Consider the following 18,678-nt stretch of genomic DNA (forward strand, 5'->3'; position numbering starts at 1 on the left):
GACCATGAAGTGAGGGTTGCTCCCCCTGCCCCATATTTGTAAGAGGAAGATAAGGAACTCTGGGGTGCTGAACACCCTTTGGTGATGGGACTCAACAAAGAATAGAAACTCAAGTGTGTGCATTTTGGACCTCAGCTGTCCCATGTTTTGACAAATCAAGGGCACCTTCTCTCATCCCAGACCCCTGTCAGCTTCTTAGTGTCAATGACATATAGCTCTGATAGTAGACAGCTGGCTCCCCCTTGTGTTCAACACATATCTACTAAATAAACCCAAAACCAAACCCATTGCCATCAAGTCAATTCTGACTTATCCAGAAAAAAACAAAAAACCTCAAGTCAATTCCAACGCATAGTGACCCTATAGGACAGAGTAGAACAGCCCAAAGAGCAGCTTGTGGATTTGAACTGCCAACCTTTTGGTTAGCAGACAAGCTCTTAACCAGGGCTCCATTCTGATTCATAGCGACCCTATAGTAGTCACCCAGAAAACTCCTCTGGAGACATAATCTCACTTTAAGGAAGCTCATTGGAACCTTTAGGTGGGAGAGTGATTGCTAAGGAACCAAACAGTTTTGTATTTTATAAGAATAGTCAACCTTTTTAAGGCAGCCATAAGGTCCCTCTATATGTCCGTGAGTTCTATTTTCCTGTTCTACACCTTTACATTGCTGCCTTAGATCTTTAACCAACTCCCTTTCCACACCCACCACCCACATAAATGCATTTTGAACGTCATCCTTTGTCTTTCATCCTCCACAAATGCCTCTTCCAAACTCCACAACTCAAGATGGGTGAAGTTAGGAAAGGATCCTATAAAGGCTATCCGCTCCTCTTTACCCATAAACCTCTCCAGTGTTATCATTGGGTAAATTAATCTTGCATCTTGGTATCATGGGCAAGGTCAAGTCAGAGAAGATAGCTTTCTAGGGCCTGAGAAGAGCACCTCTTGATTCTGTTGATGATGCCAACTTCTGCAGCTGCCCTACTCCCACATGTGGATGGAATTTGGCCCAGGGTCAGATTTCCCCAAGGCTAGATACAGGAGGACTATAGAAAACCAGGTTCTTTCATTTGACAATTACTTAGACTGTACAAAGATGTCAAATGAATTTAATTCTTATATTGTTGCGCATCATATTCAGGTATTAGCAACATGGTAGAGTACTGCTCAGCCCTGATGAAACTTAGGAGCTGAACACACTCTGGCTTTGTGGAGGAGACGGATGACTAAATATATTCCCTACCCTTTAGGAACTCACAAACACATATGAACAATTCTAATACAAGACGAACAGAGTTTAAATGGGTTGGAGCAGCAGGCTAAGTACAGAAAGCTTCCAGAATTGTTTTGGGAGATTGATGGGTAGGTCAAGAATCAAGGAAAGTTTTAAAAGAAAGAAGGGTAGGGTAGGGTGAGGGAACATCCAAAGAAAACCTGGAAATGTTTAGAGACTTGGACTGGTATGTGGGACCAATATCAAAGAGTCAGGTCATTGCCAATGGACCTGTGCCCTAGGCAGAGCTAAAGAGTTTCATTTTTTTTTAGAACCACCCAGAGACAAATGGTAGGGTGACAACCTTTACTGTTATTTGGAGAAAGCAAACATGTAAGGGCTAGGGAGTAGTTTATTATCAACACATGGCAGGAATTATGCTGAAATGACTACAGAGACTGGGCCAGAAGACTGGGTTGGAAGATGAAGGAAAACACTTTCCTGGTAAACCTATTTGCTGGATCAAAAGCAAGAGGTGAGGGGGCAGAAGATATCTGAATATTGCACACATTTCAAGCTTAATACATATATTTAAAAAAGGAACTCATGGTCTCTCCTCCAAATCAGTTATTCTTTTTATAACTTAGGTGGCCGTGAGTATTAAACAGCCTGGGGCCAGGTCACATAGGCTAGTAAGGTTGAAGGAGGATGTTGAGATACTGTAGGTTGGAGAAGGACCCCAATCTGGTTCCAGAGATGGGCCCCACAAGCACAGCAAAATGTCTAAGACCCACTCCAAACTCAGGTATGATTTGGACAGGTGAGTCAAATCCTAGGGCTGTGAGGACAGACATGGCAGTAGTAGGAAATCTTATTGCTGTTGAATTGATTTTTACTCATGGCAACCCCACATGTGCAGAGTAGAACTGCTCCATTGGGTTTTCAAGGCTGTGACCTTTGGAAGCAAATTTCACATCTGTCTTCCAAGGTGCCTCTGCGTGGGTTCGAACTGCCAACATTTTGGCTAGCAGTTGAGGGCTTAGCCATTTGTGACACCCAGGGAGGAAATCTAGTTGGTAAAAAGTCAGTAGGAAATCTAGTTGGTACAAAATGCTTCTATCCTGGAAGAAAGCAGAGTTGAGCTCACCAGTAATCTAGTGGCTGGAGTGCTATGGAGTGGGAGAAATAGACAGCAAGAGGAGCCTGGAGCATCTTGTAAAACCAGAAAGTAAACTCTAGAAAGAGCTCAAAAAACAAAAGAATTGGGGCATATCAAAGGAACACAGGACAGGAACCAACCTGAAAGAACTTCCAATAGCCAAAGTTGGAATGATTTGAGCAACAAAATAAATAACGCAGTATTGGAATATAACACAAAGTAGAAAATACATACACATGAATCTATATTGATATAAATAAATGACTAAATAAATAAATAAGTGGAGCGGAGAAAAGACAAATCTTCCCTACAGAAGAATTCCAAATAATATATGTGGATATAATTTATGTCCACATGTTAAGAGTAAGTGCAGGAGATTAAGTGCAGCTTAATCTCCCCTGCTCCAGGTGTGGGCTGGATTTAGGAACTTGCATCCACTGGGCTTATCCAAAAAAATAGAGTATGGAAACAGAAAAATAGCAACTTTACAAATGCTGGCAAGCACTACCTTAATCAAGTAATTATGGTTATCATCATATTTCTATCAAGTACCCCTGACAGGATGTGATGAGAAGGGCACGTCACCTCTACTATATTCTTCCCCCAAACCTATAATGTCAATCTAAGCATAAGGAAAACATCAGAGTAACCCAGACTTAAGGGCGTTTAACAAAATAGCTGCCCAGTACTCTTCAAAACCATCAAGGTCATGGAAAACAAGGAAGGACTGAAAACCTGTCACAGACCAGACACTAAATGCAATGTGGTATCCTGGATTGGAACAGAAAAGGACATTAATGGAAAAACTGGTGTGATCCAGGTAAAGTCTGGAGTTTAATAGTAAATGTACCAGTGTTAATCTCTTAGTTTTGACAAATATACTAAAGTTATATAAGAAGTTAACATCAGAGGAAGGTGTATGTAGGGTATACCTGAACTCACTGTACTAACTTCGTAACTTTTCTGTAAATCTAAAAAGCTTATTAAAAAAGATAAAATTAGGCAATGTAGGGGAGGAGCCAAAATGGCACTATAGACAGACACACCACTCCGTCCCTCCACAGCAAAGACTCAAAAAGCTAAGTAAAACTGAGACAAACATCAATCCTGGAGCCCCAAGTGTCAAATAAAGAGATAAAGAACTCAGCCAAGCACTGAATGGAATAAGAAACTGACAGAGAACAGAGAGTGAGGAAAGATACCAGCAGAGGTCCCCTATCAGCTAACGCAGCATAGATTCACCCTCTTGGACTCCTGTTGGAGATTGGCGAACAGGGAGCATGGGAAAGCAGCTTCATGAAGCTCAGAGCAGGAGACAAAGCACCTGGTAACTAGCAATGTATACTTTTCTATCTCCACCCCCCAACCCCGGCTCAGCCACCACTGTTTCTTAGCTGGCAGCAGTTGCTTGACTGGCTGAGAGCTGCGGACTTCATGCTGCCACTTGGATTCGCCCCGCCCACAGCAAAGAGTGGCAGATGGGAAGTAAAGGAAAGCAGCTCCACAGAGCTCCCAACAGGAGACAGAATACCTGGTAACCATTGATACACACTTTTTCACCCCCCCATCCTTTTTCACCCCACTCAGCCCCCACTGCCTCCTAGCTAGAGGAAAGTAGCTCAGCCTGCTGACAGCTGTGGACTCTAGGCCACTGCTGGGATTCACTCTGCCCACATTGAAGAGTGGCGGTTGGGGAATACGGGAAAGCAGCTCCACAGAGCTCCCAACAGGAGACAGAGCACCTGGTAGCCAGTGATATATGCTTTCCCACCCTCCACTGTTTCCCCCCCACTCAGCCTCCACTGCTTCCCGCCGGCCACGGTCTCTTGGCTGGGAGGTACCAGCTTCAACTCTGTGCCTGTTAGATTCACCCTGCCCGCACAGGTTGGCTCTCTTGGTGCATTTCTTCGTTGCTGATGTTGCTTTTCTCCCCTTCTTTGGTTTCTTCCCTGCCTCTCACCTCCTCCCCCTCCTTTCTCTCAAACACCTGGCTCTGTATGACAGCTTTGCTTCTTCTTCAAAAGCTGTGAAGCACCGCTTGGTTGGGGAACTGCTCTCCTGGTCTGAGCAACCACACTTCTGGGGTCCCCGGGGCCTTTTCATTTTGTTTTGTTTGTGTTTGATTTGTTGTGTTCTATTCTGTTTTGTTTGTTTTCTTTTTCTTATTGCAGCTTGGGAGCCCCCACTAGCCAGGCTGTTCGTGCAGTTTGGGATCCACTACCTCAGTCTGTGCAGCTGCACCAGTGGGATCCCTTGGGGCTTTTCTTTTTTCTTTCCCTTTTAATCTTTATTTATTTATTTACTTTCTTTTTTCCTTTTTATTTTATTCCATTTCTTGGTTTCTTATCTCTCCACTCCAACAGCAAGCTCCCTTAGCACTGTTTTGTTTTGTTTTGCTCCTGTTTCTGTCTTCTATCTTCTTTCCCATACCCATCTTAGCTCCACACATCACATCGTCCCCCCTCCTTTCTACCTACTTGCAACATGTGGCACAGGCACAGCCTACCGGAACTGCCCAGCACTGAACTCTGGCCTGCCCTGACGGCCCTAATACCAGCCACGAACAACGCATTCCAGCCCCTTCCCTTCAGCTGGACCTGCCCTGCTGCACCATAGTTGAACAACTGGACCTGCCCATTGGACAAGGAGGTGAAAAAAAGTATCGTGCTCACAGACAAGCAAACAACAAAGAATGCACACCCACCTGCTCAGACATAAACAAATAAAACAAAAACAGGATGAAACAAACAAATCTACAATCAATAAATGAAGGAAATAACTACTGAATGTCCCGAAGACAGCAGACAATATCGAAACATATTAAAAAACAGGACAGGATGGTTCCAGTAGGGATCCAAAATAAAACATCAAATGACTTTCCAGTAGAAGAAAAGGCACTAGAACTACCTGATAGGGAACTCAAATCTCTAATATTCAAAGCTATCCAAGAGTGGAAGCAAAAAGCACACAAAAATGAGGAAAAATAGACAAATTCACAGAAAAGGCAGACAAATTCATGGAAAATACAGATAAAAAAATGGAAGAATCCAGGAAAATAATACAGGAGAAAAAATGCCAAAATAAATTCACAACTAGAAATCATACAAAAACAACAACTAGAAATCCAAAAGATAAACAATGAGATTTCAGAAATGGACAGTACCATAGAAGGGCTGAGGAGCAGTTTTGAAACAATGGAAGACAGGATCAGTGAAATTGAAGACAAACATTTGGATACAACTTTGAGGAAAAATCAGAAAAAGAACGAAGAAAAATGAAGAAACTCTGAGAATTATGTACGATACAATCAAAAGCAAAAATTTACAAGTGATTGGAGTTCCAGAACAGGGGGGAGAAAATGGAAAACACAGGGAAGATCATTGAAGAATTGCTGATAGAAAACTTCCCTAATATCATGAAAGATGTAAAGCTGACCATCCAAGAAGCATAAGGAACCCTATATAGGAAAGACCCCAAAGAAAGTCACCAAGGCATATCGTAATCACATTGCTAAAACCAAAGACAAAGAAAGAATCCTGAGAGCAGCTTGAGAAAAATGAAAAGTCACATACAGAAGGGAAACAAGAAGACTAAACTCTGATTATTTGGCAGAAACCATGCAGGGGAGGAGGCACTGAGATGACATATACAAAACCTTGAAAGAAAAAGATTGCCAACCAAGAATAATATATCCTGCAAAACACTCCTTGAAATATGATGGAGAAATTAGGACATCTCCAGATAAACAGAAATTAAGGGAATATGTAAAAACCAAACCAAAACTTACAAGAATTATTAAAGGGAGTCCTTTGATTTGAGAACAAACAACATCAGACCACAGCCTGAATCTAAGATGCAATATCATACCAACCAGATACCAACCTAGGAAATGAACTCTCAAGGACTATCCAAAACCACAAGAATTACAACAGGGAAGCGGAGAGATTAATCTGTAAATGACAACAATGTCAGAAAAATAAAAGAGGGAATAAATGGTGTAGGTGTAGAAATTTCAAATGGAGAGGCAGGCAAGGCAATACCAAGTAATTAATAGACTGGTTCAAACCTATGTAGATTAGGGTAAATTCAAGGTAACCACAAAGAAAGTTGACAAACCTACTCATCAAAATAAAGAAGAAAAACATAAAGTCTCAGTAAAAACAAAATCTACAGAAAGGAAAGAAATGAAAAAAAACACAAATGAAAGGAATTCAGCACAGGAGAGTAAGAGGAACAAAGAAAACGTCAGCACCACAAAAAAAAAAAAAAAAAAGGCACTACAAAATGACAGCAATAAACTCACACCTATCAATAATTACACTGAATTCAAATGGCCTGAATGCACCCATAAAGAGACACAGGTGAGAGAATGGATTAAAAAAAAAAAAAAACAGGATCCATCAATATGCTGTCTACAAGAGACACACCTTAGAAACAAAGACTTAAATGTATTAAAAATCAAAGAATGGAAGAAAATATATCAAGGAAACAGCTACCAAAAAAGAGCAGGAGTGTGAATACTAATCTCAGATAAAATAGACTTTAAAATAAAATCCACCATAAAAGACAAAGAAGGGCACTATATAATGATTAAAGGGGTGATCTGTCATGAAGACATAACCATAATAAACATCTATGCACCCAATGACAGTGCTCCAAATTACATAAAACAAACCCTAATGGCACTGAAAAGAGAAATTGACAGTTCCACAATAATAGTAGGAGACTTCAACACACCACTTTCAGTAAGGACAGAACATCTAGAAAGAAACTCGACAAAGATACAGAAGAGCTAAAGGACACAGTCAACCAACTTGACCTCATAGACATAGATAGAACACTCCACACACCAGTTGAAAGTACACATTCTTTTCCAATGCACATGGAACATTCTCCAGAATAGACCACATCTTAGACCACAGTGCAACACTCAATGAAATCCAAAACATTGAAGATAATACAAAGTATCTTCTCTGGCCACAATGCCATCAAAGTAGAAATTAACAGCAGGAAGAGAAGGAAAAAAAAAAAAATCAATTACATGGAAACTCAATAACACCCTGCTTAAAGACCACTGCGTAATATAATAAATCAGAGATGAAATTAAAAAATTCCTAGAATCAAACAAGAATGAAAACACATACCAAAACCTATGGGACACAGCAAAGGCAGTCTTCAGAAGTCAATTTATGGCAATAGATGTACACATCAAAAAAGAAGAGACAAAATCAAAACATTAGGTACACAACTTGAACAATTAGAAAGAGAACAGCAAAAGAAGCCCACGTCCACCAGAAGAAAGGAAATAATAAAAATCAGAGCAGAAAGAAATGAAATAGAGAATAGGAAAATAGAACAAAACCAAAAGTTGTTCTTTGAAAGGATCAACGAAACTGACAAACCCCTGGCTAAATTAAAAACAGGAGAGGCAGAGCCAAGATGGTGGAGTAGTCAGATGCTGCCGGTGGTCCCTTTTACAACAAAGACCTGAAAAAACAAGTGAATTGATTATATATATATGACAGACTAGGAGTCCTGAACATCAAGGGCAAAGTTAGGAAATCAAACTGAGTGGCAGGGGAGGGAGTGAGGAGTTCCCAGACCTGACTCAGCAGGAACTGACGCCCCACAGGCCCGATCCCTTGGCACAACCCTGGCGGGGCTGGCAGCAGCATTTGGGACGTGGTTTCCTCAAAAGAGAGAGCAAGTGGCACAGAGTCTACTCATGCCTCCAGAAGCAGCGAAGAACAATGCTCTCGGCAAAAGATAAGTACTTGCATCTAATTGACTGTGCTGACCAAAAAGCAACCCTTAAGGAAGAACTCTCTTCCATTTATCTGATCTCTCCTCCCTCTGCTTCAGCCCTCAAGCCGGCTTCAGTGGCAGTCACTTTACCTGGGGCTGAGATAGGTTCTGCTGCATGCCCTGAGCCATTTTCCTGGGCTTGGAGTTGGAACAAATTAACAAATGGGGAAAAAATAATCTGCTGGCTCCCTTAAGCCGGGAACTCAGGGCAGAAGCAGCTTCTTTGCCTGGGAAAAGCACAAGTGGTCCATGGACTTTGAATGCCTTTCAACCTTGCACGGATCTGTGTGGGCCCATTTCAGCAGCTTAGGCCCTCATTGGCACAGTGCAACTATGTACGTGCCTGAGGTCTGACTACAACTGTTTCAGCTGTGTGGTGGAGAGGCGAGTTTTTGACATTTGACACTGCCCTACCTATTAAGCAGTGTCCTCACCTACCCACATCAGGTGCCTGAGCACTGGTGGCTCCACCCATGCCACCTAGCCACCCATGACAGGGGTCCAAGCATAAGCAGTAACTGCCAGTCCTTACAGCCAAAAGCACTGAATGCCCATGGCCAAGCTGCAGAGCCCACCCACCTGTGCACCCTAGGGAACAGGGATGCACTTTCTTCTCAGACACTTGGGGGATGTTGTCAGCCCCCTGCCTTGCTCAGGGCATGACCCCCCCACTGCAGCTAGATACCTGTGCCTACACCAACCATCCATGCTCCTCTAAGACTGTAAGTTAGAGCCTGCAGCACACACATGGTGACTGACTACCTGGACACCTGAGCTGAATCCATACAAGAAAGTGAATGGACTCCTGTGCTCATATACTGGGTAACAGCTCTAGCCATCTGGTGACAGGAAATTAGAGCTTCAAAGGCATCCATAATCAAACTGGCTCACTCAAGCAGCCTATTTGGGCATATCAAACAAAACAGAGCAAGAAAAACAGAAAGGATGCAAATAACCCAAATAAGAAATGAAATGGGGAATATTACAACAGACCCAACTGAAATAAAAAGGACATGTATTATGAAAAGGACAGGTATCATGACAAAGTATTATGAAAAACTATACTTTGGCAAATTTGAAAACCTAGAGGAAATGGACAAATTTCTAGAAACATGCTACCAACCCACACTAACACGAAATGATATTGAAAATCTGAACAGGCCAGTAACAAGAGAAGAGATTGAAAAGGTAATAAAAAAAACTTCCCCCCCCAAAAAGCCCTGGCCCAGATGGCTTCACTGGAGAATTCTACCAAACATTCAGAGAAGAGCTTACACCAATACTGCTGAAACTATTTCAGAACACAGAAAAGGAAGTGATACTTCTAAATTCATTTTATGAAGCCAGCATAACCCTGACACCAAAACCAGGCAAAGACACCACAAAAAAAGAAAATTACAGACTAATATTTTTTATGAATATAGATGCAAAAATTCTCAACAAAATTCTAGCCAATAGAATTCAGCATCATATCAAATAAATAATACACCACGAACAAGTAGGATTCATACCAGGTATGCAGAATGGTTCAACATTAGAAAATCAATCAACGTAATAAACCATATAGATAAAAGGAAAGAAAAGAATCACATGATGACCTCAATTGATGCAGAAAAGGCCTTCAACAAAGTCCAACACCCATTCCTGATAAAAACTCTCAATAGAATAGACACAGAAGGGAAATTTCTCAACACAATAGAGGGCATCTATCCAAAACCAACAGCCAACATCATTCTTAATGGAGCAAGGGTGAAAACATTCCCCTTGAGAACAGGAACAAGACAAGGATGCCCTTTATCACCACTCCTATTTAACTTTGTGCTGAAAGTCCTAGCTAGAGCAACAAGGCAAGAAAAAGAAATAAAAGGCATCCAGATTAGTAATGAAGAAGTAAAACTGTCCCTACTTGTGGATGATATGAGCAACAAGGCAAGAAAAAGAAATAAAAAGGCATCCAGATTAGTAATGAAGAAGTAAAACTGTCCCTACTTGTGGATGATATGATACTATCATGTAGAAAACCCCAAAGACTCCACTACAAAACTACTGGAACTAATAGAAAGATTCAGCAGGTTAGCAGGATACAAGATAAACATACAAAAATCTGTTGGATTTCTATACACCAATGAAGAGAACAATGAAAAGAAAATCAGGAAAACAATACCATTTATTTACCATAGCCCATAAAAAATTAAAGACTTGGGAATAAATCTAACCAGGGATGTAAAAGACCTATTCAAAGAAAACCACAAAACACTACTGCAAGATCTATATAAATGGAAAAACATACCATGCTCGTGGATAGGTAAACTCAATATTGTGAAAACGACAATTCTACCCAAAGCAATGTACAAATACAATGCAATCCTGATCCAAATACCAACGACATTCTTTAAAGGGATGGAAAAGCTAATCATTAACTTTGTATGGAAAGGAAAGAAGCCCCAGATAAGTAAAGCGCTATTGAAGAAGAATACAGTAGGAGGGTTCACACTACCAGACCTCAGAACCCAGTATACAGATATGTGGTAGTCAAAACAGCCTGGTACTGGTATAACGACAGATACATTGACCAATGGAACAGAATTGAGAACCCAGATGTAAACCCATCCATCTGTGGTCATCTGATCTTCGACAAGGGCCCAAAGACCATCAAACAGGAAAAAGACAGTCTTTATAACAAATGGTGCTGGCAAAACTGGATGTCCATCTGCAAAAAATGAAACAGGATCCATACCTCACACCATACACAAAAACTAATTCAAAATGGATCAAAAACCTAAACATAAAGCCAAAAAGTATAAAGTTCATAGAAGAAAAAATAGGATCAACACTAGAGGCACTAATACACGGCATTAACAGTATACAAACCATAACCAACAACACACAAACTCCAGAAGATAAACTAGATTACTGGGATCTTTTAAAAATTAAACACGCTCATCAAAAGATTTCACCAAAAGAGTAAAAAGAACCTACAGACTGGGAAAAATTTTTGGCTACTACAAATCAGACAAAGGTCTAATCTCTAAAGTGTGTAGAAAAATCCAGCACCTCTGCAACAAAAAGACAAGTAATCCAATTAAAAAATGGGCAAAGGAAATGAGCGGACACTTCACCAAAGAAGATATTAAAGTGGCTAACAGACACATGAGGAAACGCTCAAGGTCACTAGCAATTAGAAAAATGCAAATCAAAACCACAATGAAAGCGACCATCTAAGATGCATCGATTGGTCTCAACCCACCTGGAGCAAGAAGAATGAAGAACACAAAGACACAAGGAAAATATGAGCCCAAAAGAAAGAAAGGAACACATAAACCAGAGACTCTATCAGACTGAAACCAGAAGAACTAGATGGTGTTTGGCTACCACCAATGACTGTCCTAACAGGGAACACAACAAAGAATCCCTGATGTAGCAGGGGAAAAGTGGGATGCAGACCTCAAATTTTAGTAAAAAGACCAGACTTAATGATCTGACTGAGACTGGAGGGACCACAGAAGTCATGGCCCCCGGACTCTCTTTTACCCCAAAACTAAAACCATTCTCAAAGCCAACTCTTCAGAGAAAGATTAGCCTGGACTATAAGACATAAAATAATGCTGGTGAGGAATGTGCTTCTTAGCTCAAGTAGACACGTGAGACGATGTGGGCAGCTGCTGTTTGGAGGTGAGATGAAAAGGCAGAGGGGGCCAGGAGCTGGTTGAATGGACATGGGAAATACAGGGTGGAGAGAGGGAGTGTGATTTCACATTGTAGGGAGAATAGGTAGGGTCACATAGCAATGTGTGTATAAGTTTTTACAGGAGAAACTGACTTCAATTGTAAACCTTCACTTAAAGGAAAATTAAAAAAAAAAAACACCACATTGAGAGCCCGTCTCACCCCAGCATTACTGGCACAAATCAAAAACACAGAAAATAACAAGTGTTGGAGAGGCTGCAGGGAGATTGGAACTCTTATGCACTGCTGATAGGAATACAAAATGATACAACCATTTTGGAAAATGATATGGTGCTTCCTTAGAATGCTAGAAATAGAAATACCATATGATCCAGCAATCTCACTCCTAGGAATATATCCTAGAGAAATAAGAGTCATCACATGAATTGAAAGACATGTGCACACTTATGTTCATTGCAGCATTGTTCACAAGAGCAAAAAGATGGAAACAACCTAGGTACCCATCAACAGATGAATGGATAAACAAATTATGGTAGATGGAGTATTACGCAACAATAAGGAACAATGATGAATCTGCAAAGCATCTCATAACATGGATGAATCTGAAAGGCATTATGCTGAGTGAAATAAGTTGATCACAAAAGGACAGATACTGTATGAGACCATTACTTTAAAAACTCATTAAAAGGTTTACACACAAAAAGAAAAATCTTTGATAGTTATGAGGGAGGGGAGGAGTGGGTATGGGAAAACATTAAATAAGAGAATAGATAAGTGGTAACTTTGGTGAAGAGTAAGACGGTCCGTAATTCTGGGGAAGCCAGCACAACTTGTATAAGGCAAGGTCATGGAAGCTCCATAGACACATCCAATTTCCAAATTGCTGGGCTGAGGGCTGTGGGGACCATGGTCTCAGGGAACATCTAGCGCAATTGGCATAACATAGTTTATAAAGAAAATGTTCTACATTTTACTTTTGTGAGTAATGTCTGGGATCTTAAAAGCCTTTGTGTGGCCATCTAAGGTACTCCACTGGTCTCACCCCTTCGGGAGCAAGGGAGAATGAAGAAAATTGAAGACATAAGGCAAAGATTAGTCCAAAAGACTAATGGACCACAACTACCATGGCATCCACCAAACTGAGTCCAGCACAACTAGATGGTGCCTGGCTACCACCACTGCCTGCTCTGATGCAATAGAGGGTCATGGACAGAGCTGGAGAAAAATGCAGAACAAAACTCTAACTCACAAAAAAACAAAAAACAGACTTACTGGCCTGACAGAGACTGGAGAGACCCCAAGGATATGGCCCCCAGACACCCCTTTAGCTCAGTAATGAAGTCACTCCTCAGGTTCACCCTTCAGCCAAAGATTAGACGGGCCCATAAAACAAAATGAGACTAAAGGGGCACAACACCCCAGGGGCAAAGACTAGAAGGCAGGAGGCTACAGGAAAGCTGGTAATAGGGGAACCAAGGTCAAGAAGGGAGAGTGTTGACGTCGTGGGGTTGCTAACCAATGTCATAAAACAATATGTGTTACTAACTGTTTAATGAGAAACTAGTTTGTTCTGTAAACCGTCATCTAAAGTACTATAAAACAGAAAAAAAAAAAAAGGTAAAATTAACATTCCACACTACAATAACATGTATGTAAACCCAAAAAACCAAACCCGTTGCCACCAGGTCGATTCCGACTCATAAGGACCCTATATGAACGTATATGTAGGAAGGAATAAATGGACTTAAAGTATTTTAAGGGTCTTTATCCATAAAGAGGATAAAGATGTTGATTCATTTAATACTTGATAAATTAAGTATGCATTCGAATAACTTTATGTCAATACACTTGAACATTTAGATTAAATGGAATAATTACCAGAAAAAAGTTTTCGAAGTTGACTAAAGAAAAAATTCTCAATAGTATTATAACTTTCAAATAAACAGAACCTGTAATCAAAAATTCTCAAAGAAAACTCCAGGCTTGTATGGCTTTGCTGAAGTGTTCTACCAAAGAATCATATAGTTCCACTTGTACACAAACTCTGAGATTAAAAAGAGAGGAATTATTCCCCAATTTGTGAGTCTAGCATAACCTTAGTAGAAAAAACCTGGCAAGGAAAGAACAAGAGAGGAAAATTACTGGCTGGCCTCACTCATAAAAAATATTAATAAGCAAAATATTAGCAACAGAAATTCAGCAATATATTTAAAGGTAATTCAAGTTAAAATAACAATGAAATACAACTGCCATACACATACGTGAACTTACAACATCAGGTTGGCTGAAATTAAGCAGCCTGACAATATCACATGTGGGCAAGAAAATAGAGCAAGAAAAACTATCATTCATCACTGCTGGAGGTGTAAACAGATACAACTATTTTGGAAAAGAGTTTCGCATTGTCTACACAAAAATGGCGTTGGGGCAGCATCTGACCTTTAACTTCCCAAGGGGGAAGGAGAATCAAGATCAACAGCTCAAAGATGATTCCTATGAGGCAAAGGTCAGACATGCCTCCTTTTCCCACCATCTTTACTAATTCTGACACTAACCGTCCCTCTCACGGCCCTCTCTACTTCTCTGCTGAGTTCGATAGTTCATTGCAATGGCCACACTGAACTCACAGACAATACTCACGATTATGGGGTTTATTAGGGAAGTAACAGGTTATAATTCAGATTCAGGAAGGATACAGGAAGAAAGGATACAGTTCTTCCACTAGGACAGCTTCTTCTCAGTTGTGCCTCAGGCACACCTCTCTCTGATACCCGGCCTCTTCTCTGCTTGGACAAGTGTTACAAAGCTCTTCGTAACTCTGACAATAAGTGCCCAGAGGTACCCCACTCCGCCAATAAGCCTCAGCCCAAAGGCACTCAGCTTTCTCCCTCCGTGGGCTGGGAAGTCCACTCTGCCGTCTCCTGCTGGTCTCTCCTGCCACCATTCCTCTGCCACTGCTTCTTGCAGTCTTTAATGTTACAGCTCTCTCTCTTTCTCTCTTTCTGACTCCTAGTTCCAGGAGCTTCTCAGCACAGAGATTCCAGGTCCAAAGGATGTGTTCCAATCTTGGCTCTTCTTCCTTGGTAGTAGTGATATCCTTTCTCTGCTCTGGAACTGGCTCTCTTTTAAGCCTGACAGGATGGCAAAACTGACCAATCCTCTTAGTGGGCTACAATCACCCTATTTTCACAGTCCTACCCAATCACTTGAGTGGGAGTTACAAAATCTCGGCGAGAAAGGCTACACAAAAGCAATCTATCACACAACAGTCTACTAAAGTTAGTACCAGATGCTGTTGAGTCGATTTCTACTCACAGCAAGGAGTCCCTGGGTGGTGCACACAGTTAACACACTTGGCTGTTAAGTCAAAAGTTGGAGGTTCAAGTCCACTCAGAGATGCCTCAGAAGAAAGGCTGAGAGATCTACTTCTGAAAAAAATCAGCCACTGAAAACCCTACGGAGTCCAGTTCTACTCCGACACACATGAGGCTGCTACACATACCCTATAACCTAGCAATTCCACTTTTAGGTGGATACTTTAGGTGAATATTCTTAGGTGATTCTCAAAGTGTGGTCCCTAGACCCACAACATCAGTATCACCTGGGAACTTGTAAGAAACGTCGAATTTCCGGGCACTGCCCAAACCTACTCAGCAACTGTAGGGGTAGGTCCCAGCAATCTGTTTTAACAAACCTTCTAGATGATTCAGAAACCCTGGTGGTGTAGTGGTAAAGTGCTACAGCTGCTAACCAAAAGGTCGGCAGCTCAAATCCACAAGGTGCTCCTTGGAAACTCTAGGGGCAGTTCTATTCTGTCCCCTAGGGTCATTATGAGTCAGAATCAACTCAACGGCAACGGGTTTTTGGTTTCTACGTGATTCTGATGCATGTTAAAGTTTTAGAACCATTGCCCTAGAGAAATAGGAATGTGTTTTCACCAGATTACATGAACAAAGATGTTTTTAACAGCAATACTTATAATAACCTAACACTGAACACAAGCCAAATGTTCATCAACATCATACTGAATAAATAAGTTATGGAATAGTTATTATACAATACGATGAAAATAAAAATAAATCACAGCTATACAAAACAGTATGGAAGACTCAAACATAATGTTAAATTAATATTTAAGACACAAGAAATACATTTTTATTGTGAAATACATATAAAGGGTCTTATCAAACTGTACATACATGTTTTAAGAATCTAAAACTATACCTCCAGCCCTAGTCTTTTCTTAGAACTTCAGGCTGGTATATAATTAGTACCAATGTACACTCAGTATAATAGATCTCACTCTTTGTAATGACTACAGAGTGTTTCATAACATGGATAGATCATACTTAGTGTAACCACTTCCTTCTTGATGGGCTTTTTGAAAAATATTTCATTGACTGCCCTGACAAACGGAAAATTTCATGAGATTAGATACCACGTCCGTCTTCTATGACAGTGTTGGTATTCAATAGTTGTTTGATTTGATATCCAGATCAACTTTCCTATAAGAAAAAAAGAATGTCCTGGTCAGTTTTATCCATCTTTTTTATGGCATAAATTGATTCCTTGCAAAGTTTGTTTACAGTGAAACAAATCTCTTTACGGGATTCAGTCATCTCTGGGTGCAATGATAAGATAAATGTTGCAGACTTGGAAAATGAGGCGTTGGATTCTGGAGTAGAGTGATCCTCTCAGGTTAGCTATGACACATCTCCCTTTGTGACATATCTCCCTGTGTGGCATATCTCCCTCTGTGACGTATCTCCCTCTGTGACATATCATCTCTGTCTCAATGCAACAACAGCTAGAAAATGTGTCAAGTCGTGGACTTATGGAAACCATGTATCTCACAACTTCTGAGAGTACCTACTTAAAATAGCCTAGGTTTCTTAAATTTACTTGACTGCGTATTCTGATTTTTTATTTGGAACATGGAGGGCCATATTCTGGGGAGTGACTGGCTTCAGAGAAGATACATATAGTGCAAAATAGGCAACTTGGAAAGTCTGTTCTTAGTGAACTAGAGCTGTAACAAAAATACCACAAGTGGGTGGCTTTAAAGAACAGAATTTATTGTTTCACAGTTTCAGAGATTAGGAGTCCAAATTCAGGGAGTTGGCAGGGCTTGACTGTCTACTGTAGTAGAACTTCATTCTTGTCTCTTTCAGCTTCTGTCAGCTGCATGTGTTTCTTGGCATTCTTTGGCGGCATCCTCACATGGTGTCTTCCCCTGTGTCTTTGACTCTCCTTGCCTGTTTTCCCTTTTATAAGACACCACTCAAAAGGGATTAGGTTTAGGACTCACCCTACTCTCGTACAACTTCATTAACATAACAGAGCCAGTAACCAGTTGCCCTTGAGTAGATTCTGACTTGTGACATCATGTGTCAGAGTAGAACTGTGCTCCATGGGGTTGTCAATGGCTCGTTTTTTGGAAATAGATCACCAGGTTTTTCTTCCAAGTCACCTCTGGATGTATTCGAACCTCCAAACTTTTGGTTAGCAGCCCAGTGCCTTAACCGTTTGCACAACCCAGGGACTTCTAACATCACAAAAGAAAACCTCTATTTCCAAACAGGGTCACATGTGCAGGTACAGGGACAATGACTTCAACATATCTTTTTTGGATACACAATTCAATCCCTTTGGCCCCCCATCATTCATATCCTTCCCATGTGCAAAATACATTGACCCTGTCCCAGCATCCCCAAAAGTTTTAACCCATTCCAGCATCTACTCTAAGTCCAAAATCTCATCTTCTGAATCATCTAAATTAGATATTGGTAAGACTCTATGGCTGCTAACCAAAAGGCCAGCAGTTCGAATCCACCAGGGGCTCCTTGGAAACTCTATGGGGCAGTTTTACTCTGTCCTACAGGGTCGCTATGAGTTGGAATTGACTTGATGGCAATGTGTTTGTCTTTTGGTACTGGGCAAAATTCCTCTACGCCTGTGGACCTGTGAAACCTAGAATACAAGTTATCTGCTTCTGAAGTACAATGGTGAAATAGGCATAAGGTAGACATTCTCACTCAAAAAGGAAGAAATTAGGGGGAAAGAGAGGCCATCAGTACCAAGCAAGTCTGAAACCTAGCAGGGCAAATCTCATTGGCTCTAAAGGCTTGAAAATAATCCTCTGTTCTTCAGGCACTCTGCTCTTCAGTGCAATGGCCCGGCCCTCTGGACTCTGGATATCGGCCCTGCCCTTCAGATTCTGGGTGGAGGCTCCTCAGTCCTGGCTTTCTAAAGCTGAGGGGGCTCCACTTTCCTACTTTCCAGACCTACTGGGACAGCAACCTTGCTCCATCAGCTTTGGGTGGCCCCATTCTCCTGCGGCACCACAGCACTGATCCCAGCCCCTTTAACCTGGGCCTTGCCTTGCCTCTATACTCTCAGCTTTATGAAAGTTGTCCAGCCCAATTTTAGAAGAATCATAAAGGAGCTCTTCTTTGAGCTCTGGATGTCAGAGCAGAGCCCTTGGGCAGCTGCAGAAAGAAACAGCAGATAATGATCTGGGCATGACTCAAAGGGACTCTAGCAATGAGCACATTGGTTGTACCCTGTCAGGCTCACCTTGAAATGTCCATTGTGATGTCATCTGAAGCAACAGACTTAAGGGAGAAAACTCTGACTGAGCAGAGCATTGGGTTGAGTAATGGCGCCGATTTGGGAGCTGGTCATCCCATTGCCATCACCTTTCAACCTACTATTATTTGGTTTTCTTGTTTTAGGGGTCTGGGTGCTGTTTTCTGGGGATCAGAGCCGGAAGCAGAAGACAGCCAAGACAGACTCAGAGGTATGCAATGCA

At 41.3% G+C, this 18,678-nt stretch overlaps 1 protein-coding gene across 1 annotated transcript in view; it reads left to right on the forward strand.

Annotated features, from left to right (window-relative positions):
* Positions 1-9,218: 9,218 nt before the first annotated feature.
* SPATA31H1 (SPATA31 subfamily H member 1) overlaps positions 9,219-18,678 on the forward strand; it is a 63,966-nt gene continuing 54,506 nt past the window's right edge. Inside the window, 1 exon segment of the mRNA XM_064294763.1 lies at positions 9,219-9,368. Within this exon segment, the coding sequence (XP_064150833.1) occupies positions 9,219-9,368 (150 nt within the window).

The sequence above is a fragment of the Loxodonta africana genome, chromosome 12 (genome assembly GCF_030014295.1).
Source record: "Loxodonta africana isolate mLoxAfr1 chromosome 12, mLoxAfr1.hap2, whole genome shotgun sequence".
NCBI lineage: Eukaryota > Metazoa > Chordata > Mammalia > Proboscidea > Elephantidae > Loxodonta > Loxodonta africana.